The sequence below is a fragment of the Podarcis cretensis genome (assembly GCF_951804945.1).
Source record: "Podarcis cretensis genome assembly, chromosome: 10".
NCBI classification, from domain to species: domain Eukaryota; kingdom Metazoa; phylum Chordata; class Lepidosauria; order Squamata; family Lacertidae; genus Podarcis; species Podarcis cretensis.
Window position 1 is genome coordinate 1717986 of NC_137179.1, and position 25415 is coordinate 1743400.

The following is a 25415-nucleotide window of genomic DNA, read 5'->3' on the forward strand; positions in this document are numbered from 1 at the left end:
AGCAGCCCCACGCTCGCGCCCCATTGTACTCACCTGTGGCTGAAAACCAGGCCGTGAACTCCTGCAGCTTGCTGGGCAGCCTCCTCTTCCGCTTGGTGCCAGGCAGGTTCTCCAGGGCGTGTGGCACCGTGAACGGCTTGCCTAAAGAGAGAGAAACGGAAGGGGCTGCCCTCCTACATCGGGTCACAGGGGCAGAAACGGAGGTCCTCCCAGAGAACCCCCAGCAGTCAACAGCAAAGACTCTTCTCTTACAGGCTTCTAATACAGGCTTCCTCAACCTCGGCCCCTCCAGGTGTTTTGGACTACAACTCCCATGATCCCTAGCTAGCAGGACCAGCGGTCAGGGATGATGGGAATTGTAGTCTCAAAACATCTGGAGGGCCGATTCTGAGGAAGCCTGTTCTAACACCTTCCTGGTTTCCCCTCCCTTTCCAGTATCCGTTGCGTCCCACAAAGGAACCAAGATAACAGCCAAAGGCTGTCATGTGCCACCAGCGTTCAAAATTTGCCAGGCACATTTTGCACCCAGCTGTTGGCCTTTGGGACCAAGTGAAGATGCCCGGGGGCCAGGACGGAGCCTGATGTCTCCACCATCTGGAAGTGTATGCCTGGGGATCCTTGGATCTGGACATTTTCACACACTAATACCACATCCTCTCAAATGCTATCCATTATATTTTATCTGCACAATCAGAACGAATTTCAGGAACCAAAAAGTCGTGTTGAAAAATAGACTTTCAAGCTGTCTGGCCCCCAAATGGCAACGAGGAATTCTGTTTTGGTGACGGTAACCCTGGTTTAAGGAGCCATTTGGAGCATACAGTCATACCTTGGTTTGCAAACGCCTTAGAGGAGCCGAATGTTTTGGCTCCCGAACAATCGAAAACCGGAAGTGATTGTTCTGGTTTTCGAACGTCTGACGCAACTTCTGCGGCTTCCAATTGGCTGCAGGAGCTTCCTGAAGCCAATCGGAAGCTGTGCCTTAGTTCCCAAATGTTTTGGAAGTCAAACAGACTTCCGGAACAGATTCCATTTGACTTCCAAGGTGCTACTGTATATCTGAGTTTCTAACACTTCCTGCCACAAACGGTGGACTCTCCTTCATTGAAGGTTTTGAAACAGCAGTTAGATGGCCCTCTGTCAGGGATTCTTGAGTTGTGACTCGTGCATTGCAGGGGGTCAGACTAGAAGATCCCTGGGGTTCCTCCCAACTCGATGTTTCTATGGAATAAGTTTTCTTAAGGAAACCTCAGGGGACAAATCTCTCCTCACAGCCCATTTGGGTCTAACTGATGGTTTTTTGGGAGGTGGGTTACCAGGAAGGGTTCTGCAGCAGCCAGCCAGCCAGGGTGGATAAAAATCAACTATTTTAAAATAAAAAAATAATTAAAATTGTAATTTTTTATTTAACTTGGATTTTTAAAATAAAATGCTTTTGGAGGAAAAATCTTTTAAACAGAAAACTATTTTTAGAGTTACATTATAGCCCAAAGGCTATAATCAGGAAATAATAATTTGTTTTAAGTTTTTCATGTGTGCTAAAACTCAGCCTAAGTTTTATTTAAAAAATTGTTTAACCACATCAGCTAACAAACATGAATGCATATGCTACAATTTTACTGTTTTAGTTAAATAAATTGTTTAAATTGTTATTAAGGAAATGATTATTTTTCTCCTTCCAATAAAGTACAGCAGAAAAGCTGTCCAAATATAAACAATAATTTCATAATTATCTGTCTATGTGTTTCTAATAGTATAACCAAATCAGTAATTTTTGATATAACTGTAAAAACTACTCTGAAAATTTATTATTCCAAAAATGAAACCTTCACCTGGTTGTCAATATTAAGATGATACCAGCAAGAATGAGACTTTCTGTAAAAAAAATGATTTAAATCAAGTCTTACTGACTAGTGGTTTAAATCGTGATTTAAATCAAATCCACCCTGCAGCCGGCCAACCCACCCAGCCTCCCTCTCTCTCTCCAGATACCTTTCCTCAGGGGTTTATCATCGGAGGAGCTGAAGGGGTCCAGGCTGCGCCAGGGGTCCAGCATCTCCTGGAAGAGAAACAGAGGCACAGAAACTCCAGCGGGTGCAGAATGCTGTGGCGAAGCTCCTTACGGGGTCCTTGCCACGGGATCACATTCATCCAGTGCTTTACCAACTGCACTGGCTCCCGGTGGAGTACAGGGTCAGGTATAAGGTGGTGGTTTTGACCTTTAAAGCCCTAGGCGACCTAGGACCCTCGTACCTACGGGGCCGCCTCTCCTGGTATGCCCCGCGGAGGACCTTAAGGTCCACAAATGACAACACTTTGGAGGTCCCAAGTCGCAAGGTGGTTAGATTGGTTGCAACTAGGACCAGGGCCTTTTCAGTACTGGCCCCGACTTGGTGGAACGCTCTGTCCCAAGAGACCAGGGCCCTGCGGGACTTGACATCTTTCCGCAGGGCCTGCAAGTCAGAGCTGTTCTGTCTGGCCTTTGGTTTGGACTCAGTCTGACCTTATGTTTCCCTCCCCTTATGGTCTTCATTTATCAGCTACTTTAAAATGAGGCTGCATTTTAAATTGGTTTCCCCTCCCTTCTCCCCCCCCCCCATTATGTTTTTACTGTGATTTTATTGGTGTCAGCTGCCATGAGCCCGGCTCTGGGTGGGGAGGGTGGGGTATAAATATTTATTATTATTTATTATTTACAGTGGTGCCCCGCAAGACGAATGCCTCGCAAAACAAAAAACCCGCTAGACGAAAGGGTTTTCCGTTTTTCGAGGCGCTTCGCAAGACAAATTTCCCTATGGGCTTGCTTTGCAAGACGAAGTTTTTCCGACTCCCCCCCCCTTTTTCTAAGCCACTAAGCCGCTTATCCGCTTATCTGCTAAAAGCCGCTAATAGCGCTAATCCGCTAATGGGCTTGCTTCGCAAGACGAAAAAACCGCTAGACGAAGAGACTCGCGGAACGGATTCTTTTCGTCTTGCGAGGCACCACTGTATTATTATTATTGTTAGTAGTAGTAGTAGTAATAGTAGGTGTTGTGGGTCTCGGCCAGGGCTCAGCAGCGGCATTTGTTTATAAGGCTGAAGCCTGGCCTTGTAATGTAGGACAATAAGTTGGAACGAGATTCAGACTGTCTCACTGCACACACACACACAAAGGAGAGATGACAAGAGTAGTCAACTCTAGAGCAGACCAATGGCCCATCTTATCTAGTACCCACATATGCAGTGCCTCATCACTTGTCCCCAGGATCAGGTATTCAGGGGTATACTTCCACTGTGCCTGGAGGCTCCACTTAGCTGCCATAGCTCATAGCTACTCATAGACCCCTCCTCCTCCTCCTCCTCCATGAATCTGTTCAGTGTTCCGTTCACGCCATTGAAGCCTCCGGGCCGTCAAAACATCTAGCAGCAGTAAGCTCCCCAAGTGAAAGCTCTATCATACCAATTTGAAACGTCAGGGATCCCCCTCCAAAATAACATATAATAAAGATTCTGGGAACTGTAGTTTGTTCAGGGTGTTGAGAGTTGTTAGGAGACTCCCTTCTTCCCCTCCCACAGCTATAATCCTCAGAGTTCCCTGTGAAGAAGGATGGATCGATTGATGAACCAGTCTGGGAACTGTAACAGTGAGAGGGGGAATAGGGAGGGACCCCTCAACACACTACAGTTCCCAGGATTATTTGAGTGAGGGAGTGCCAATTGCTGTCAAAAGTGGCATCACAGCACTCGTAATGTTTGTGCCGGCAGGCGCAAAACAATTGTGGCTAAGCCCACGTTCCGATTTCCTCTGGCACATGCAGGGCATTGGACAAATTTTCATCGTATGAGAGAACCCAGCTAAAAAGACATCTGAAGGCAGAGCTTTTTAGGGAAGCTTTTAGTGTTTGAGGCATTACTGTATTTTAATGTTTTGTTGGAAGCCACCCAGACTGGCTGGGGAAGCCCAGCCAGATGGGCAGGGTATAAATAAATAAAATAAAATAAAATAAAATAAAATAAAATAAAATAAAATAAAATAAAATAAAATAAAATAAAATAAAATAAAAAAATATAATAATAATAATAATAATAATAATTGCTGATGGGTTTGCTGAAAGACAGCCCTCTGCCCAAGTTTGTTTGCTTATATTATTGCATTTCCACCCCCACCGTGTCTCCAGGGAGCTCAAGGCAGCACACAGGGTTCCCCCCATTTTATCCTCACAACAACCCTGTGAGGTAGGCTGGCCTGAGAGTCAGCGACTGGCCCAAGGTCACCCACACGGGGACTAGAACCGTGGTCTCCCAGGCCGCAGGTGAACGCTGTAGCCACGACCCCACAGTGGCTCTCATGACGCAAGGCTGGGGTATTTCGTTCCCCTGACCTTGACGTAGGCATCCGGAGCAGGGCCTCTCTCCCGCAGCATGTAGCCTTTCCTCTGAGGGATGCTCTAGAAGGCAGAGGAACAAGACCGTTAAGGGTTTGTCACCACGCCTAGGCAGCCTCCCGCTCTCCTCCTCCCCTCGTCCTGCCAAATACCATCTGATGCTCAACATGGACCTCCTCCTCCCGAGCTGGGGAGCCATCCAGGACATCTTCGGGAAGCGCTGGCAGGAAGTTGTCGCAGTCGTCGTTATCGTCACAGATGGGCCCTGCTGCACCTGCTTCAGGGAGAACGGAAGAGGAGGGAGGTGATCTTCCGGCCTGGCAAAACAGCAGCGGCCGTGGAATGGGCTGCGCTCTCGCCGCGAAGCTCCCTGCTTTCCTTGGGAAAGGAAGTTAAACGGTGGAACTCCCTCCCCCATGATGGCCAACAACCTGGAGGGCTTAAAAAATGGATTGGAGAAATTATTGGAGGAGGAGAGGGCTATGGGTGGCATAGGGCCCTTGTATCTACAGGACTGCCTCTCCTGGTCTGCCCCACAGAGGACCTTAAGGTCCATGAATAATAATAGTTTAGAGGTCCCTAAGGAAGTCACACTATCCTCCACGAGGGCCAGGGCCTTCTCAGTGATGGCTCCGACCTGGTGGAATGCTCTGTACCAGGAGACCAGGGCCCTGCAGGATTTAACCTCCTTCCTCAGGGCCTGTAAAACAGAGTGATTCCGCCTGGCTTTCAACTTGAACTTAGCCTGATCTTTTATTCCCCTTCCTTCCCTCCCTCTCCCCTTTTATGAAGATTACGTGCTCTGAGACCCCACAGCTAATTCTCCCCTGGTCTCCTCGCTGGCCCAAATAGGACTAATTTAGCCAGCTAGCCCTGGTGATCATCTAAGGTTTATTGGATGGATTTCCCCCCTAAATTGATTTTGAATTTATTGTTATTCATGTTTTATACTGTATTTTATGCTGTTTTTTGTTGCATCAATTCAGTGTTTTAAATTTGTTGTTAGCCGCCTTGAGCCCGGTTTTTTGAACCACGAAGGGCGGGGTATAAATAAAAAGTTATTATTATTATTATTAGCCACTTATGGCTCTGCACAACCAGAGGCAGCGATGCTTCTGAATTCCAGTTGACGGAAGGCACAGTTGGGGAGAGGACTCTTGCGCTTGGGTTTGCTTTCAGGTTTCCTTTGGGGGCACCTGGTTTGCCAATGTGAACAGGATGCTGAACGAGGTCATTGGTCTGACCCAGCAGGTGCTGGAGAAAGTAATAATTTCATAAACTGCATTTTGATTGTTCCATTTTGAGTCTATGGCCTAGCTAAACTGAAAAGGCCCGTACCTGTTTTATACAGTACAGTGGTGCCCCGCAAGACGAATGCCTCGCAAGACGAAAAACCCGCTAGACGAAAGGGTTTTCCGTTTTTCGAGGCGCTTCGCAAGACGAATTTCCCTATGGGCTTGCTTCGCAAGACGAAAACGTCTTGCGAGTTTTTCACTTTTTTCTCCCTTTTTCTAAGCCGCTAATAGCCGCTTAGCCGCTAATAGCGCTAATCCGCTAATAGGGTTGCTTCGCAAGACGAAAAAGAGACTCGCGGAACGGATTCTTTTCGTCTTGCGAGGCACCACTGTACAGAACTAGCTGCTTTTAGGTACTGTACATGGTACCTATGAAAGAGTAAACTGTTAGAATCCATTGTGGCCATTGTATATGCATGAAAAGAGAATCAGCTAGGCATGGCAATTGCAATCAATCTTCAGTTGTTTTGTAGACAGATGAAAGGGGACATTGGAAGACTTAACGAACAGGAAAATCAGTCAAAGTCTTAATAAGGAAAGACAGCAGAAAATGGTTATACGTAATCACATGATATTATGATGAGGGCTGATCTGAAGAGCCAAACGATTTAGATTGGTTCAGGATGATGACTTTGGGTTGCAACTAATAAGACTGCTGTGATTCTTTGATTGGGGAAAGGAAATGACGCCTGTAATCTGGAAGTGTACAAAAAACATGGTTTTGGATGCGGAACCCTGCAGCCTCCTCCTTATTTCTGAGGCTGTCCCTTTGAGCATTTGTTTTTCAATGAAGGGCTCTCGCTTGGAGCATGCACCCTTTTCTTTTGGGTTTCTGGGAGGGATAGCTCCAGTCTAGGAACCTCTTTTTGAGTCTCTCCAATACGGGTTCTTATTTTTCAGATGCCTTCAGTCACCTCCAGAAAGCCAGGCGCAACTCCCCTCACCTCATTCTTTATAATCACACTTTCATCCAGGCACGTCGAATAACTTACAAAAAAAACCATTCAGTTGCAAATCTAACAATAACCTGCATCAAAATCATCCTCCTATTAGTTATGCCTAACAGTATATGGAACAACTGATTGGTTCAAAATTGGGAAAGGAGTACGGCAAGGCTGTATATTGTCTCCCTGCTTATTTAACTTATATGCAGAATTCATCATGCGAAAGGCTGGGCTGGATGAATCCCAATCCGGAATTAAGATTGCCGGAAGAAATATCAACAACCTCAGATATGCAGATGACACAACCTTGATGGCAGAAAGTGAGGAGGAATTAAAGAACCTTTTAATGAGGGTGAAAGAGGAGAGCGCAAATTATGGTCTGAAGCTCAACATCAAAAAAACGAAGATCATGGCCACTGGTCCCATCACCTCCTGGCAAATAGAAGGGGAAGAAATGGAGGCAGTGAGAGATTTTACTTTCTTGGGCTGCAGATGGTGAAAGCAGCCACGAAATTAAAAGACGCCTGCTCCTTGGGAGAAAGGCGATGGCAAACCTAGACAGCGTCTTAAAAAGCAGAGACATCACCTTGCCAACAAAGGTCCGTATAGTTAAAGCTATGGTTTTCCCAGTAGTGATGTATGGAAGTGAGAGCTGGACCATAAAGAAGGCTGATCGCCGAAGAATTGATGCTTTTGAATTATGGTGCTGGAGGAGACTCTTGAGAGTCCCATGGACTGCAAGAAGATCCAACCTCTCCATTCTGAAGGAAATCAGCCCTGAGTGCTCACTGGAAGGACAGATCGTGAAGCTGAGGCTCCAAGACTTTGGGCCACCTCATGAGAAGAGAAGACTCCCTGGAAAAGACCCTGATGTTGGGAAAGATTGAGGGCACAAGGAGAAGGGGTGACAGAGGATGAGATGGTTGGTCAAGTGTTCTCGAAGCTACCAGCATGAGTTTGACCAAACTGCGGGAGGCAGTGGAAGACAGGAGTGCCTGGTGTGCTCTGGTCCAGGGGGTCACGAAGAGTCGGACACGACTAAACGACTAAACAACAAACAGTATATACTTTTGTCCCTATTCATTTATCCTAATTTCACCCCCCTTCCTCCCTCCCGTTTGACACCCCCCCCCAATTGTTCTCTCTTCAAATCTTTAACCATGTGCACAGATTATTCATTCTAATTTGGCTGCTTGGGTTGGCTTCCCCCCATGCTATCTAATTCCTATAACTTGTCCATTTATTCAAAATCTTTTGACATTTGTCTTGCCAGGCGCAACTCACCGCTTTCTTCGGAGAAGTTCAGCGCAGCGACAGGTGTCCGGAACCCGCAGACGTCCATGGGCGTGGAGCCTGCTGGAAGAAGGCCCTGCACACCTATAGGGGAAGGAGAGGGGACAGTGAGGGCCACCCTAGAGCATGGCAGCAACATCCCCCTAACGACACCAAAGCATGTGGCCCCTTCTTACGCTCTTAACATCCCCCCTCCAATGGAGCAAGAGGGGAGAGAGAAACACCGTGCGCCGGCCCCTACCTATAGAGCCGATCCCCCGGTCCCAGTTCCTCTCCTGTATCGGCGAGAGCCCCACCAGCTCCAGCCTGCCGGTGATTTGAGGAGTGCAGATGTTCATGTGAAAATCCTTCCGGCTCGCCAACTTCTCCCCCTTCTGGCTGTAAGGAAACACAGTGACCTCTTCAGTCTGTAGGCCAGCCCTGTTAGAATTCCTGCTCCGTGATTGCAGTCATGAGATTGTTGTCTTTCACATGACGGTGTATGTTTTGACTCCACAGAGTAGGAAGTGATGGAGACAGGATGTTTGTGTTACTGTGTTCTGTGAAATGGGACTATTGTCCTTTGTTCTTTTTCTCTTCGCTGTCTGATGCTAGAGAGGGAACCATGTTGCAGTGCTCCGTGTGTGTTTATATGTAAATAAAGCCGATTAGCCAAAATGCTAAGTTGCTGAGCTCTGTTAGGCAACTTGCACAAACCCTGTGGATCCCTAAGTGTGCCGATGTCTGCTGGCATCGGTGATGTTCGGGCTGAAGAAAGATTGTGAAGCTCCCGAACGATTGACCAGGAGGGAGGGAACATGCCAGTCGGACAGGTGACTCTACCAGGATCCTACTCGTGTGTAGGCTGAACTCCTGACAAGCCCTAGAGAGCTGGGCAGCATGAGAAGGCACGCCTCCCCCAGAGCGCATTGATAATCCCCTCTAACTAGGAAAATTAAAGGTTGGGGCAGGGAATCCTTACCTGAAGAGGGGATTGTCAGTCTTTTCTGTGTCATCTGGTGGAACCAGGGCCATTGGAGTCAAGGGGACAATGCCGTTCGCCTGGAAAGATAAGGAAGCGAGTTCCAACGTGCCTAGGGAGAGGGGCGGTGGGGGTCGTCCTCTGGGGCAGGAGGGGTGCTGAGCACCTATGGCCTCCTGGAGACTCAGCCATCTCAGGCTAGAGAGCTCTTGAGCTTCCCTTCAGCTGAGTGCTCCTCTTCAGCTGCTGGCAGTGCCCTATTTTTCTAGCTGGGAGTTGTGAGCAAAGGGATCACAGGAAGACAGGAAGCAGCCTTGCGTTGTGCTAGATCATTGGGGCCCATCTAGTGCAGCTTTGCTCACACTGGCTGGAAGCAGCAACACAGTGGGTACCTTGGTTCTCAAACGGCTTAGTACTCAAACAGCGAAAACACAGATGTAAGTGTCCTGGTTTTCGAATGCTTTTCAGAAGCCCAACTTCCAATGCGGCTGTCGGCTATTGTTTCCGGGGCACATGCACCAATCAGAAGCTGCGCCTTGGTTTTTGGACATTTCGGAAGTCAAACGGAGTTCCGGAACAGATTAAGTTTGGCGCTTCTGTTTTTGCTATTTCTTTTGCATTTTTGTTGAGGCTTTTTCGGTTAATTTATTTTTGTGAGTGTGGAGCCCAGTTCAGCTACTGATTGATAGATTGTGTGACTGCGGAAATAGATAAAAGCCCCCCATCCAAACAACGTGCATCATCAGTGCAGGTAAGAAAAAAATAATTTTAATTTTTATCATCTAGAATACTGTCTTATTTATTTTATAGTGGAAAACATTGATTATTGCTTTCATTTTATGGATCAATGGTCTCATTAGTAAAATTCATGTTAAACTGCTGTTTTAGGGGTCGTTTTAAAAATCTGAAATGGATTAATCTGTTTTGCATTACTTTCTATGGGAAAGTGTATCTTGGTTTTGGAACGCTTTGGTTTTGGAACGGACTTCTGGAATGGATTGAGAACCAAGGTACCACTGTACAGAGTTTCAGAATCTTACCCCGCCCTACTAGCAAAATAGATGCTCTGTTTTTTTAAATAACCTTTTCCATTAAAAGTTTTCAACATAGAGTACAATAAAAGCAAAATAGAGTGGGAAGAGGGAAATGGAAGAGCATAAAAAAAGGAATAAAATGAAGAAAGGAAAGTATAAAACCCTCTATCTCTAAGTTATATCTTTACCCTTAATCCACATAAAAGAGATGTTCTGCTATTGGGCCACAGCCCTTTTCATGCACCTCGAACAGTGGAGGGTTGGGGAAGCACACGCAGCGCTGTTGGAGACCTTCCAGGAAAGGGGAAATTGGATGAGTCTGCTTGCTGATTAAAGGAGGCATAAACAAGCAGGGCCTTCTGGCTTAGGGGAACAGGAGTGTGACAGAAAGACGACAGAGCTGGACTCGGAATGTCGAAAGCACAAGAACGTAGGAAGAATGCTGTTTCCAAGAGCGGCTGACCTGACGTCTTGTGCCAACCACGAAGCAACAGTTCTCAGTATGGAAGTTCACAGCAATGTGATATTTCAATGGCCACAAACATCTATGAGCAAGGGACTTGGGAGGGAAGGCTGTAGGCCATGCCTTGCCTGCAACAGGTCCTCCAAGCAATCTACAGCATCTCCAAGCAAGGCCAAGAATGACCCTGGTCTGAACCCTGGAGGATCACGATCTGTCAGCGTAGACAAAAACTCTCTTAAATGCACCAAAGGCCTGGCTCAGTATAAGCCAGCTTCCCATTGCTTCAGTTTCATCACTTTGGCTGGGAGCCCTGGAAGATCTGCTCCCTGCCCTGCAGGCTTCCTCCCATCTGGCCTGGGAGGGTGGGGCCCGGACTGACTCCAGCTACAAAAAGTCAATGCTGCTGAAGAGGCCAGAGACCATCTTGGAGAAGACCCAGGTCATCAAATCTGAGCTTCCACAGCTGCCCCTGGCCATGAACCACCACTGGCAGAACTGGCGGCGACAGCAGAAGTTATGCTCTGTGCTTATAGTATTTTATTCTCTTGTTAATTATGCCGTTTGAAATGTGCACTTAGTATTTGACCTTTTTTTTATATTTTTTTTTTCAGACGTTCAAAAAGAACTTTATTGAAACTCAGAGCAAATGAACCAAATCTGTATTTAGAAGAACGTGTTTGGTCTCTTGGTGGTGAAGCGCGGCTTATGTTGACGACGCAGAACTCTATGTGGCAGAGGGAACTTGATTTTGGAATCATGGAACTGCTTGACAGCTAGTCTGCGGCACTTGTTAGCAGCAATCTCTTCAACTTTCATGATCTGAATTGAGTGAGCACGAGCTCTATGACGGGCTCCCATATCGCGATAGCACTGTGTAACAGCTCCAGCAGTTGTCAAATCCCTGTACTCCCTGTACATGTTATGAGTTCCACTACGAGAATCATAGCGCAGCCAGATACCGAAATTTTTCACCTTCAACGGAGACTTCTCAAAAACCTGTCCACAGTACACAATTTCCCCAGAAGATTTCTTCATCTTCTTGAGCTGAGAGACAAAGTACCAGAAACGGGACTTTGCAACAACGTGATTGGGAGCAAAGATGCGCATACGATAGAGAGGTGGTGTTGGGCACTTAGGAGTGGGGAGGCATCTCCCAACAACTTTGTACTCCCTCAGGGTGCCCGACACCTTCATGGTGCTGCCTCTCTCGCTGCCACCCAGAAAAGGTATTTGACCTTTTTTAGTAATGTTTTCTTTTGAAATGAATTCAAGGCAATTATTTCTTTAACTTTGCTGTGCTCAAAGTACATTCTGCAGTTGACCTTCTTTGCAACGCTTTACTTTGAAACCTTTTAAGATAATATTATAATTTCCTGTTAATTACTTTGCTTTGGATATCTACATCTGACTTTCTTTCTGGATTGTTTTATTTGATGTTTGAATGTGTGGTAAATAGCTTTGAGATTTTTTCTCTCAAAGCTGGCTTTAAGAAGGGATGTTGAGATAGATGGAGTTGTTTTCAGCCTCTTCTTCTCTTAATCATTACATCTTGCAATACCCAAACCACAGTTCCCCATGTTAAACTTAGATGTGTTATGACACACACCGAGCTACTTGCGGACGAATTCACAATTTCAGCAGCGGGGCAGAGGAGGGGGGGTCAAACTTGCATGAGGCTCAACATACCCCCCTTGAATTCCTGACCCCTCCCATTCCATTCATCTTCAGACATCAAAAATTGGAACAGTAGAGGCTACTCACACTGTGTCTCTGGTTTCCCCTCATGTCATTGCTTGCTCTGCTAGTATCGCGGATGTCGTCCAAAGAGAGGAACTACAGAGAAACAGAGAAACTCCATCAATGGCGCACATTGCCTAGGCAAGCAAGGAGTGGGAGGGCAGAAGAAAAGGGAGCCTGCCCAAAGCTACATACTAAATTGTTTTTAATGGGAGGAGCCATGGCTGCCATTTAAAAATAAAAATCTAGCCTGCCCCATCCCTAGTCCCTCAAGGCAGGTTACAATTTTGAAGTGACATTAAGTGTATTTAGGCAACATAAAAGGATATATGCACCTGACAAAGTAGACTTGCATCCATATAACCTAATAATAATAATAATAGTAATAATAAAAATTTATACCCTGCCCTTCCCGGTTCAAAAACCGGGCTCAGGTAAGCTAACAACAAATTTAAAACACTTAATTGTAAAAGCAGCATAAAATACAGTATAAAAACATGAATAACAGTAAAATTCAAAAATCAATTTAGGGGAAATAAGCATTAGGTAATCCCCAGGGCTAGCTGGCCGGATTGGTCCTACTTGGGCCAACGAGGAGGCCAGGGGAGAATTAGCTGTGGGGTCTCAGAGCAGGTGATCTTCATAAAAGGGGAGGGGGAGGGAAGAGAAGGGAAATAAAAGATCAGGCTGAATTCAAATTCAAGGCCAGGCAGAATAGCTCTGTCTTACAGGCCCGACGGAAGGAGGTTAAATCCCGCAGGGCCCTGGTCTCATGGGACAGAGCATTCCACCAGGCCGGAGCCATCACTGAAAAGGCCCTGGCCCTGGGGGAGGATAGTCTGACTTCCTTAGGGCCCGGGACCTCTAAACGATGGTTATTCATGGTCCTCTGTGGGGCAGACCAGGAGACGTGGTTCCTTAAATGAGGGCCCTACGCTGCTTTATGCCATAAAGCATTCATTAGGTCATAAGTGCTTGAAACTCAATCTCAAGGTCAAGAATCCTGCATAGCAGGGGGTTGAACTACATGATCCCTGTGGTCCCTTCCAATTCTAAAAGATAAATAATAATAATAATAATAATAATAATAATAATAATTTATTTCTACCCCACCCATCTGGCTGGGTTTCCCCAGCCCCTCTGGGCGGCTTCCAACAAAAGATTAAAAATACATTAAAACATCAGTCATTAAAAACTTCCCTAAACAGGGCTGCCTTCAGATGTCTTCTAAATGTCATATAGTTGTTTATTTCGTTGACATCTGGTGGGAGGGCGTTCCACAGGACAGGTGCCACCACCGAGAAGGCCCTGTCTGGTTCCTTGTAACCTCACTTCTCACAGGGAGGTAACTGCCAGAAGGCTCTTGGAGCTGGACCTCAGTGTCTGGGCTGAATGATGGGGGTGGAGACGCTCCTTCAGGTATACAGGACTGAAACCGAATTTACAATTCTATGATTCTATGAGGTTTGAAGGAGCTGCAGGACTCCAATGTTGCTTCTACTAGAGCAGGCAAGCCCAGCAGCCCCTCTGGAATTTATACAAAGAGATGGCTGGCAGCATTTTCCTGTACGTTTCTGCAACTAGAAGAAGCCTGCAGTCATCACCAAGAGCAAAAATGAAAGCTTTTGCCAACCTGGTGCCCCCCAGTTAAACTAGGACATCCCCTCAGCTGATGGGAGGCTGTATCCCAGAATCTGAAGGCTGGCAGGTTGGCAAAGGCTGTTCTTCAGATGGATGAAGCAGAACAGGCACAAGCAAGAGCTGCTTTGGCGCTGCTCAGACAGAATCCATCTGCAGCCAGTTTCTGTTGCTGCCTTTGGCCCCGTCAAGAGAACAGCTTTGCTTGAAGAGGGAGAGAGAACATGGACACATTCTCTTGCACGACGATAATGGACCTCACCTTTTCCTCTTCTGCTGCTGGTCCATTGCTGACATCTCTGTCAACTCCATCCTCTCCTACTGAAGCAGCCTGCTTCTCACGCCTAATCAGTAGGAGTGGAAAGAGTCACGGGAAAAGGAACATCAGAGCAAATTTTTGTTTTTAAAATTTGAATCCCTCTCTTTTTCAAGCAAATGAAAGTCCCCCCAAAGAGTGCAATTTCAGAATCCAGGTTACCAGGCAATACTACAGTCAAGGTTCACTGGCTATAGGGCAGTCAGGTTATAGGATGCCAGATACAATGACACCATGACAAACACCACCCCCGGAAGACCTCAGGAGCATGCCAGCCAAACATGACCAACAACAAAGCTCATCAGGGCTACAGGGACAGGATCCTGGGTGATCTGAAAACGACTCCCGCTTTTTCACACGGAGAAGCAATTTCCTGAACCTGCTCCGTGTAATAAGGTTGTGAGCCGTGGAGAAAATGGTTGGAGGGGCAACTTCTTTTATTATCAATTATTATTATTTATTCAACTTATACACCGCCCTATACCCAGAGGTCTCAGGGTGGTTTACAACTAGACCACAACATATAAAATCAAACCAAAAGCAGTAACCCAATAACGCCCCCCAGCCACATTCTAAAAGGGTGTTGAATGTAAATAATATCCACCAAAGGCCTGGTTTAAAAGGAACCTTTTTGCCTGGCGCCTCAAGGTGTATAATGAAGGCGCCAGGCAAACTTTCCTGGGGAGAGCATTCCACAGAGCAGGAGCCACTGAAGAAAAGGCCCCGTTCTCGTGTTTCCACCCTCCAGACCTCTTGAGGAGGAAGCACACGAAGAAGGGCCTCAGAAGATGATCTCAGGGACCAGGAAGGTTCATATGGGAAGAGGCGGTCCTTGAGGTATTGCGGTCCCGAGTCTTTGGTACCACAGAACCTTCTGCCTACTTACTGCTATAGTAATGACTGGTTGGATGCAGTCAGAAAAATAAGCCAGTGTAAAATTCTTTGCACTGATCATTTCTATCTACAAATGGTGTGTGTGCGGGGGGAGGGGTGGTTTCGAAGTACACAGACAAATGTGGTTTTATGTCAAGACAACAACAACATGTCTCCTTGCAAGCAAGGAAGATAGCACGTCAGGGGAGCTGTGTTTCTGGAATTGTTCTTATAATAAAACACACAGAGAGGAATGGTGGAAACACCTAGCCCCACGGTCATAACACGAGGCAGCAGGAAACGAACAGGCGAAAGACATGCCAACTTAAGACAAATGAAGCAAACATGTGGAAGCAGCGAAACAAAATTGCTCCTTCACGATATGAGGACATAAACTTAGAGCTCTCTCAATGCCAGAAAACTTCCAGAAAAGGAAGCTATTCAGCTCCACTAACTAAATTTTTGCTGCCAATATTAGAAAAAAGTACACCTGACAACTTAAAAAATTTGTCTAAAGTAAAAAAAAAATGGAGAGAGACAAAGCTATCTTGGCAATACAATCAAGCCTCAGATCGCAAACACCTCCATTTTGGAACGTTTCGGCTCCCGAACATAAAAAACCTGGAAGTAAATGCTCCGTTTTTCGAATGTTTTTCAGAAGCCGAATGTCTGACGCAGCTTCCGCATGAGTGCGGGAAGCTCCTGCAACCAATCAGAAGCTGCGCCTCAGTTGTCAAACGTTTTGGAAGCCGAACAGGCTTCTGGAACGGATTATGTTCAACAACAGAGGTTTTACTAACTAAGTCAGAGAAGAAAAGGCAGCACAATGGGCAGAGGAAGGTGAGGGATTCCAGGACAGAAATATGAAGTACTCTAGCCAACTCCGGAAGTGAAAATCTTCCCTCCCCTCAAAAAAAGTTCAACTAACTTCTTATTGGAAATGAAGTCAAGTGCCTGGAAGACCAGGGAGTAGAGAGATTCCACCTGAAAAAAAGAGAAAAAAGGCAACAGGTTTAGAGGCAAGAATGGAGGTTTGCTAAGGCAAACAATTTTGTTGCAGTTCCATGATCCATCTAGTTTGAGGATTCTTGATAGCCACCTCACCTTCTTACTGTAGATGCAGGCAGAACCTTGAATCAGCATTGCTGCTTCTGTAAAGTTCATGGTGGTTCTGCCATTATCAAATGAAATGCAGATCTGCGCCAGCTGCAGGATTAAAATAAATAAAAATAAATACATAAATAAATAAATGAGGTGACAAGAGAATACAGGAATAATAGATTCTGTTTCGGCAAACTAATTCTAACAGACAGCAAGAGCTTTGTTTGATTTTGTTCTTCAATCATATCACCATCAAAAAGCAACTAAGGGTACTGCTTACATCCCAATTTAACAGGGAACAAATGGAGACATGTTGCATCTCCCACAGCAGGAAAGGTGTGGCTCAGACTTTGTGCAACTCCTTGTAATAATAATTTTTAATAATAATTTATTACTTATACCCTGCCCATCTGGCTGGGTTTCCCCAAACACCCTGGGCGGCTTCCAACAGGAGACTAAAAATACATTAAAACAAGAGTCATTTTTTAAAAAAACTTCCGAGGCTGTTTAGGGCTTTAAAGGTCAACAAAAACACTTTGAATTGTGCCTGGAAACGTACTGGGAGCCAATGAAAGTATTTCAGGACCGGTGTTATGTGGTCTCGGTGGCCGCCCCCAGTCACCAGTCTAGCTGCCGCATTCTGGATTAATTGGGGTTTCTGGGTCACCTTCAAAGATAGCCCCACATAGAGCGAGTTGCAGAAGTCCAAGCGGGAGATAACCAGAGCATGCACCACTCTAGCAAGACAGTTTTGTGGGCAGGGAGGGTCTCAGCCAGCCTGCGTACCAGATGGAGCTGGCAGACAGCTGCCCTGGACACAGAAGACAGGCTCGACTCCTCCTTTAAAGCCCTGCCCGCAGCAATAATAATAATAATAATAATAATAATTTATCATTTGTACCCTGCCCATCTGGCTGGGCTTCCCCAGCCACTCTGGGCGGTTTCCAGCAAAGATTAAAAATAGGAGACTTTCACTCTGCAGAGGCAGAGACGCCATAGGTAGAATGAGATTCCCGTGCCAAAGCAGCTCCCTGCACACATGGTCTCCCCCAAGGTAGGAGCAAATGGAGGCACTTACCTCCTCCAGGTACTCTCCCAGCTGAGCTGCCACATCCACCGCCCAGTTCGCAGTGAGGTCCCTTATCGGCTTGAGGAAGTGCACGAAACGCGACTCCACGTCCTCCATGGCAGCAAATCCCATCCAGAACAGACCCACACTCCAGGGGTTTAATGCATTTTAGGCATGAAGGTTCAGGCTCTGCCCGCTGTTCAAAGACCTGCTGTTCAGATAACAAATAACCAAAATAAAGGAGAGAGTGACTTGCAGAATCCCACCCATTAAGAACTGGAGCCAGTGTGGTACAGTGGTTACAGCAGAGCTTTCCAAACTTCCCACGTTGGCGACATGCTTTTTAGATATGCGTCATTTCACAACAAAGTAATTCGGTTTTACTAGTGAACCAGAGTTTGAGCTAACCCCTTTCCAGTTATGGAAGGAGTGGCAGGGAGTGTTTGAGCAACACACCTGCACACTAACACACAGTTTGGAAAGCTCTGGGTTAGAGTGTAGGGACTATGACCTCCTGGAAGACCAGGGTTCAAACCCACCCTCAGCTATGAAACCCACTGGGTACCCTTGGGCTGTCACTGCCTAACCTACCCCACAGGGTTGTTGTGAGGATTGAATGAGGGAAAGAACCAGTTCTGCCACCTTGAGCTCCTTGGAGAAAAAGGCGGTGTACAAATGCAATAAATAGACCACCACTTCTCCAATATAGGAGGCTGTAACACAGCCTAACTTCTCCCTCTCCACAGTGATGCTGCCAGGACAGGGGGTTGGTGCAAAAGGTTTGGGTCCCAACTCAGGAGACTTAGCAGATTTTGAGTGGGGAGATACCATAAGATTATTCAATCCAGCATCTCAATTGAGCTAAATGCTCACACATTACTTAAAAAGACAACAAAATGAATAGGACTCCTTGGCAGGTTTTGAATAAACATACACAAATTTCTTGATTGTTAACATAGTAGATAGATAATATAAGGATTTATACAATTTTACAGTATGCAGAGAACAATATGAGTTGAGAAATCAGAGGGAGGAGCTGAGAGAGGTCTCAGAGGAGGAGGGAGGCAGGGTTTGATGGGGAGGTGAAATGGGGGGGGAAATACGTAATGAGATGTTTTGATATTTGATATTGTTTTGTTGAAATAGTTATTATTTTTTAAAAAAAATATTTCTGTCCTGCTGGACAAGCTTGCAGAATCTACTATCACTTATCAATTCATGAACCACCTGTTCCATGTGTCTCAAGGCAATTTCCAAACACACCACAGGAAAGGCGTGTGTTTTAAGGGCACGCCCCTTTCTTCCAATCGTAAACCATTCCTGTTCTCTTCCCCCCAAAAAACATCTTTATTGACAGTTAAAAAGTACATAATTATATGTGCACTAAACACGGTGAGACGTAAATAAGATAGAGAAATAGAAAAAGAGAAACAGCTCCCGTGTAGAAGGGGGAGAAAAAACACACCAAACTTTTACAGAGTTGCTATCCTGTACTTTGCATGCGCTTCATGTGTGCCTCTTAGAAATATGATTATCAGGTAGTACATAAATTCCTGAAATAAAGCAACTGTTTTCACTCCTGTCTCCACCCCATATTTTTACACTGATGCCAAATGCATTCTACTGTTACTATGTTTATTGTTAATTATCTGCTCTTCCCCTGGGCAGGTGACCACAATTAAAATATGGTATATTAAAAGTAGAGCTTCAATTAGAGTCACGGGAATAAGGCGGGCTGGGAGGAGAGCGGTTAGGGAGTCCTAAGAGCTCCTCTGAAGAGCTTGTGCACCAGAGGTGCCAAATGAAGGGAATCGATCAACCAGTCAATTAAAGGAACAAATCTTTTGGAGTCGGGAGCGTCGTTTCCTTCTGGTTTTACTACTATATCTAGGTGGCTTGGGGGGGTGTTGCTTTAGGTTGCCCTGGGCAAGATAAAAGTGGGTCACAAATTCAACGAATGAATAATTCATTGGTGGATTGGTGGACTCAACGACCGAATGCATGAAGGGAAGCAACAATCAAATGAATTAGTAAAGGGAATGAAAACACGGAGTATTTATGTTTTTGCCCCTAATACTGAGAACCACCCCATGATCCTAGGATGAAGGGGCGGTGTCAGTGCCAGATTTACGTATAAGCTAAACAAGCTATAGCTTAGGGCCCCACTCTCTTGGGGGCCCCAAAAAATTAAAGGGGAAAAAACACTAGATGTACATTTCCAAAATGTAAGCTAAAGGAACCTTTTCTAAAGGAACTTTTGTTATTGCCAAATGCCCATGTTTTTGTATTATCAAGTTTGTTATGAATTAAAAATCATTTTAAGTTAGAGCTTAATTATTTCAATATTAGTATACTTAATTATATTTCATTATTAATATACTTAATTGTATTGCAGTTCAATAGTTACTCTGATAAAATATGTCTTTTGTGATGTGCGAATAGCTTGAGATACCTATGAGGTTCATCAATTACCATATAGCACATATTCAACCCAAAAAACAGTGGCCATTTGTTGTTGACAAAGGACAGCTGGACATATCAAGGGCCCCTATTACCTTTAGGAGCTGAGGACCTCATCAAACCTAAACCCTGGGCAGTGTGAAAATTTAACACCTCCTACAACAACGACTGAATGAACAAATTAATTTGATTCTCAACTGCCATTAATTTGATTCTGAATTGATCTTAGAATGTATTTTAATTGACTGTGATTTTATGTAAATGGTGCGATTTTTTTCCCCTGTTAGCCGCTCTGAGCCCGGCTTTGGTTGGGGAGGGCGGGATAGAAATAAAATTTTATTATTATTATTATTTTTAGATAAATAAAATATTTAAAAGCTAAGAAACACACCGATGAATCAAGGAAGGGAATAAACGAAGAAGCAAATGAGACCCGCGAATACTTAAACGAAGGGGGGAAATGAGAGGGGGGAAAGTGAGCGGCGGCGGCGGCGGCGGTCTCCTGAGCATGTGCAGAGTGCAATTGGCCTCAGCTCCGCCTCCCGCCCTGGGAGGGGGTGTTCCTACCTGCGCGGTTGCTATGGAGACCGGGAGACCCCCCCCTCCCGACCCCCCTCCTCTCCCCCGGACTCACCCTTCGCTCCCTCGCGCGCCGCTCCCAACGCTCCGCCGATTCGTCTTTCCCGCCCGTCGCGGTGCAGTGACGCCATCGAAGCCGCGCCGCAGTGACGCGATCCCCCGGCGACGCCTCCTCCTCCTCCTCCTCTTGAAGCGCAGGCCCCGCCCCCGGCTCTCTTCCCGGCCCCGCCCTCCTCCTCCTCCCCCGCGCCCCGCCTGGGCGCTGGCGTTCTAACCGCGCCCCTTCGCTGCGCCTGAGCCAATCAGCTCTTCGGTCCGGGCGTTCTGAGCCCGCCCCCCCGGCGAAGTTGGCTACATTGTAGCGAGCCGCGAGCGCAGGCTGCTTCTTTCGCCGCCGCCGCCGCCGCCGCCGCCATGGGAGCCGAGCCGCCCCGCCTGGCCCGCCAGCTGTTCCTGCGGGGCTTGGCCGCCGTCTACGTCGCCGCCTTCGCCTCGCTCTACGTCCAGGTCCCCGGTAAGCGCGGCGCCGAGAAGGGTCCTCGGGACTCGGGCCCCGCTGCTGCTGCGCAAGGCTCGCCTCCGTCCCAGGGGCCGGTGAGGGCCCCGCGGGCCGGAGAGAGGGAGGAGGCCGCCGCCGGGGAAGGGGGGTGGGTGGAAGAGGGCCAGGGTTTGTGCTAAGGGCCGCGAGGCAGAAGCGGGAAGCCTTGAGCCGAGCCATTGCACTCTGCACGCGCTCAGGTGCCCTCTTGCCCTCCTGCACGGGAAGTGGCGTTTTGAGGCTCCTTGCGGGGGGGGGGGAGTTTCGCTGGGTCTGCACGAAATGTGGGTAGCAGTTCTCGGGGGGCGATGGCGTGGCGTGTGGGTTCGGGTGTCCTCGGGTCGGACTGGATGACCGTTGGGGGTCCCTTCCGACTCTTAGCATTTTGTGATGCTGAGGATTCTAGGCATTGCAGGCTGGGGGCTGCAGGTGAGGCCGGAGGGAAGCATGCACGGAACCCCGCGTGTGTGTGTGTGTGTGTGAGAGAGAGAGAGACGTGGCTGCCGGCTTGGGCCTGGAAGGACCGGGACAGATGCTGGCAACTTCGGAGGAGCTGGCCCGGGCAGCGGAGTCGGGTCTGTGCAGGGCGCCCCTCTGGCTCGGCAGGTGGAGGCGGGACGAAACCGCCAGCTCCGCTTCCCCGGGAGCAGCTTGGTACAAAGCAGGGGTCTCCAACCTGGTGCCCTCCAGATGTTGAAGACTGCAGCTTCCTCCATACCTGACTCTTAACCGTGTTGACAGGGGCGAACTTTGGTGATGTGCTAAAACTGCTGGAATCATAGTCCAAAACAGCTGGAGGGCGCTGGGTGAACCCTTTATTCATGTTTGTCCTGTTATTCCTCCTGTAGGAGCACAGGGTGATTATGCAACACCGTGGAAATATACCCTAACATTGCTAACAGCTTTATTCAGGGCAGGGGTGGCAAACCTGGGACTCTCCAGATGTTGCTGATGGGAGCTGGAGGAGAACAACATCTGGAGTGCTACAGGTTCCCCATCCCTGGCCTAGAATTCTGGTCTTGATCCAAGGTGGGTTGCAGCAGGTGTACGGCCCCTGTGCAAGTATGTGGTGACATATTAAGAGGTCCCCAAATGCATATTTGGGTAAAAGGGGGGTCTTGAGTCTGCAAAGGTGGGAGGCGGCTAATCTGAGTCCTCTTCAGCTAAAGGGGTCCATGGCCTGGCCCCCTTCCTCACAGGGCCCTGTTGCTGGAAACCATGCCAGAGGAGAGGGTCAAATCCTGCTTGTGGGTTTCCTGTCGGGGAACCTGGGCTCGGTGGGCCAGTGGCCTGATCCAGCAGCTAGACTCTTCCAATTGAACCTCCAGGGCCAGCGGCAGTCTATCCAGCTTCCTAGGCTCCATGGGGCATTCGGCTGCTACGGGATGCCAGGGTAGACGGACTGTCGGTCTAATCCTGCATGCCTCCTCTCACGGTCCCATCCGCCCTAAAGAGCCCACCCTTTACCTTCTCCCCCACCCAAACCCTGCCCCCCTTCTCAGGAAGTCCTGGCTGTGGAACGGAGCCCACTGCCCTCAAACACCCCCTTTCTCCAGGGCCGGATATCCTATGGAACTTTCCCCTCCCTCTGCTGCGCCCCTCCCTCTCCTTTCCACGTAACACGTGGCATCCACATTGCAATAGTGCAAGCTCGGTGCAGGATTTTTTTGGGGGGTGGGGTGTGAGGCTGTCAGTGCATGTGGCTTGCAGTCAGCTCTTGCACACTTTTTAGTTTTGCCGGGCAATGCCTCCCACCTCGCCCAGACTGTCCTGCCTGCAGCTACTGTCGGAGCCAACCCCACCCCACCCTGCCGCCCTCCTGGTTTCTCTTCCCCTTTTCTGCAAGTTTTCTGCCAGCCTTTCCTTCCCCTCCGGCTTCTGGGCCCTCCGCCAAGGGCCTTTCATGCTTCCAAATCCAGCTCTTAATCTCCTTATGGCTGGAGGCTGTGCCGAAAATCAAGCCCAGGGTCCTGTTCAGCTGGGGGAAGTTCCCCCCTTGCAGCCCAAAGCCGTCCTTTTGCTTTCCTTGCCCCCTTGCGCACTCAGGAAAATCTCCCAGTTGTCCCTCCGGGGCCCACTGGTGAGTTGGGGTCTTCCTCTGCAGGTGGTGGGTTGAGCGGACGAGACCCAGGGTGGGTCCAATGGTCAAGAAGTTGGTTTCTGCAGAGAGAAGTGTGGGGCAGGTGGGGCTCAACCACCTGGGGTGGGAGGCAATTGAGGAGAAGGAGAATTCAGATCCTAAGCCTCTGTTGCCTTGCAGGACATCGTTAGGAGAAAATAATACTAATGATAAATGATAATAATAAATAATAATATTTTTTATTTATACCTCGCCCCTCCTGCTTCAAAAACCGGGCTCAGGGCGGCTAACAACAAATTTAAAACACTTAATTGTAAAAGCAGCATAATATACAATATAAAAACAAGAATAACAATGAAATTCAAAAATCAATTAGAAAAGGGTCATGCGCAAAGTCTATACAAATCCGGAATCCCTAAGACTGTTGCATGGTGCCTTGTACACCTCCTTACACCATCTTCTGCAGCCAAGCTGGAGCCAGACCTATCACTCCCCTTTCCTTTGGACCCTGTCAGCCAGGTCCAGAGGGGGTTTCTTGTCCTTTGGGCAGCCCCAGACATCCAGGCACACAGCCCAGGCTCGTGCCCCGGGGAGGTGAGTCACTTTGATGCTTCTAACACAACAGTTTGTTTGTTTTTTTAAAAAATATTTATTACTTTTTCCAACAATTTAAACACTACAAAAAAGAAAAACAATACAATACAACACTAACACACTAAACCAACAAAACAAACGCAACTCAAAACACATCAAATAATTTCAATATCTTGTCTTTCATTCACTTATTTCCGCGACCTCCTCACGCCCAAAAAACTAACACAACAGCTTGGCTCCACCCTCGAAGGTGCACTCCATTGTCTTTTGAGACGACAACAACTGTCCTCCTTCACAGGGAGGTGGGCTCTTCCACACATACTTTTTGGGGCATGGCACCATTGCAGCAGGGGAAGGGTGTAGCTTAGGGGGTGGGACACTTGCTTCAGACCCTGTATCCCTGAAGGAGTGTCTCCACCCCCATCGTCCAGCCCAGACACAGAGGTCCAGCGCTGAGGGCCTTCTGGCGGTTCCCTCCCTGCGAGAAGCCAAGTTACAGGGAACCAGGCAGAGGGCCTTCTCGGTGGTGGCGCCCTCCCTATGTAACACCCTCCTGTCAGATGTCAAGGAAATAAACAACGATCTGACTTTTAGAAGACATCTGAAGGGAGCCCTGTTTAGGGAAGTTTATGTTTGATGTTTTTGATCAATTTGATCAATTTTGAATTGATTTTAGAATGAATTGATTTAGAATGCATTTCAATTGATTGATTATGATTTTATGCGAACCGCGTTGCTTTTATTGTTGTTGGCTGCTCTGAGCCCGGCTTCAGCTAGGGAGGGCGGGATATAAATAAAAATTTATTATTATTATTATTATTATTAATTGCCCAGTGGCTTGGGCAATCCAGTCAGATGGGTGGCATGAATATAATAAATTATTATTGTGCTGAAAGCCCTGGGTTCAGTCCCCAAAAGCATCTCCAGCTGGGAGAGATCCCGCTTCTGATCCCGCAGAGTGTTGCTGCCAGTCCGTGCCAACAACTTGAGTTAAATTGACCAGTGATGTTGGGTCTGCCAGGCTAGATAGTGTTTTGCAGGGATGGGCATCATAGTTCAAAGCACCAGGAGGGCGCCGAATTGGGGAAGGCTGGGGTCGGAGGTGCCGTGCCCCCCTATGAGCGGGATGAGGTCTTGCCTGCGTCGGCTGCCGCCAACTCCTCCTGCTTCGACCTCCTCGCAGGCCTCTACGGGAAGGATGGCATCCTGCCCGCCCGGAAGGTGCTTCGCTTCACTGGCAAGGGCTTCTGGGAGCAGCTGCGCGACTCACCCACCCTGCTGTGGCTGGGGCCACGCCTGGGACTGGACACGGAGCAGGGCCTGGAGCTACTCTGCCTACTGGGGACACTGCTCTCCTTCGGGGCCCTGATCCTGGAGCCTCTGCGAGACAGCCTGGTCTTCCTGGCCCTTTGGGCGTTCTACCTCTCCGTTTATCAGGTATGATGGGGCGGCAAGTGGCGCGTGGCCTTGGGGGGTGTGTGGCAGCAGTAGGGGGCAGTCGGTGCCTCCTTGCTGGTGCTTTGCAGGGGGGGGGGTGTCCTTGGAAGCCCAAATATAAACCGTAAAAGAGCCAAGGTGACTTGGATACCTTTCAGAGGCAGTTTTATTCACTCATCAGCTCTTTAAAAACCCACCAGCCTCTTGTCAGCCAAGCTGCGTTAATGCCTCCCCCCCCCAGCAGCGGAGCCTTTTCTTCCATGACTCCTCATGTGCAAACCCTCGCCCCGGGAGCTCAGAGGGGCCGCTGCTTACTTTGGGGGGGAATTAGGCCCTCGAAGAGCAAATCTCTTCCTTGCTGGGGGTGTCTTTGTATTGGAAATAAATGCCTCTGTATTCTTAATCGTTGCACATCGTTTCGCTCGGTGCATGCCTATATTTTCTGCCCAAGAGCTCAAGGCAGTTGGCAGTGTGCAGCACTGAAAAAAACTTAAGAGGGCCAAGGCGAAACCCGTTGCCTGCCGTTCTGTGCTGTTGGCAAATGCAATTTAGGTTGACTGGACAAGAGCCCACTTGAGTGTAAAATCTTGATTCTCAGCAGCCTTTAGGGTCTCTTGGGTGGGAAGATGGGGTATTAAA

General features: G+C 47.8%; 2 protein-coding genes and 1 pseudogene across 7 annotated transcripts in view; 1 reads left to right on the forward strand and 2 right to left on the reverse strand.

The window, feature by feature from the left end:
• NCAPH2 (non-SMC condensin II complex subunit H2) overlaps window positions 1–20293 on the reverse strand; it is a 34177-nt gene extending 13884 nt beyond the window's left edge. The window contains exons 1-13 of one of the 5 annotated variants that reach the window (XM_079992613.1): window positions 20183–20293; window positions 17098–17299; window positions 16023–16124; window positions 15847–15902; window positions 13992–14073; window positions 12116–12187; window positions 8858–8937; window positions 8138–8274; window positions 7888–7980; window positions 4517–4638; window positions 4362–4427; window positions 1993–2059; window positions 34–141 (exon numbers count right to left, since the gene is read on the reverse strand). In XM_079992613.1, coding sequence (XP_079848739.1) covers window positions 34–141; window positions 1993–2059; window positions 4362–4427; window positions 4517–4638; window positions 7888–7980; window positions 8138–8274; window positions 8858–8937; window positions 12116–12187; window positions 13992–14073; window positions 15847–15902; window positions 16023–16124; window positions 17098–17220 — 1108 coding nt within the window. In that variant the 5' untranslated portion in view covers window positions 17221–17299; window positions 20183–20293. Of the gene's footprint in view, window positions 1–33; window positions 142–1992; window positions 2060–4361; window positions 4428–4516; window positions 4642–7887; window positions 7981–8137; window positions 8275–8857; window positions 8938–12115; window positions 12188–13991; window positions 14074–15846; window positions 15903–16022; window positions 16125–17097; window positions 17300–18553; window positions 18589–20182 lie in introns of those variants that run through there. The other 4 variants (XM_079992609.1, XM_079992610.1, XM_079992611.1 and 1 more) reach the window with 4 other exon arrangements.
• On the reverse strand, window positions 10969–11575 carry LOC307225252 (large ribosomal subunit protein eL20 pseudogene; annotated as a pseudogene). Its single transcript has one exon. The product of its transcript is annotated as a large ribosomal subunit protein eL20 pseudogene (transcript).
• A 212-nt stretch (window positions 20294–20505) lies between the features above and the next one.
• Window positions 20506–25415, forward strand: part of LMF2 (lipase maturation factor 2) — a 34303-nt gene continuing 29393 nt past the window's right edge. The window contains exons 1-2 of the mRNA XM_079992477.1: window positions 20506–20641; window positions 24523–24776. Of these exons, the coding sequence (XP_079848603.1) occupies window positions 20542–20641; window positions 24523–24776 (354 nt within the window). The 5' untranslated portion in view covers window positions 20506–20541. The remainder of the gene's footprint in view (window positions 20642–24522; window positions 24777–25415) is intronic.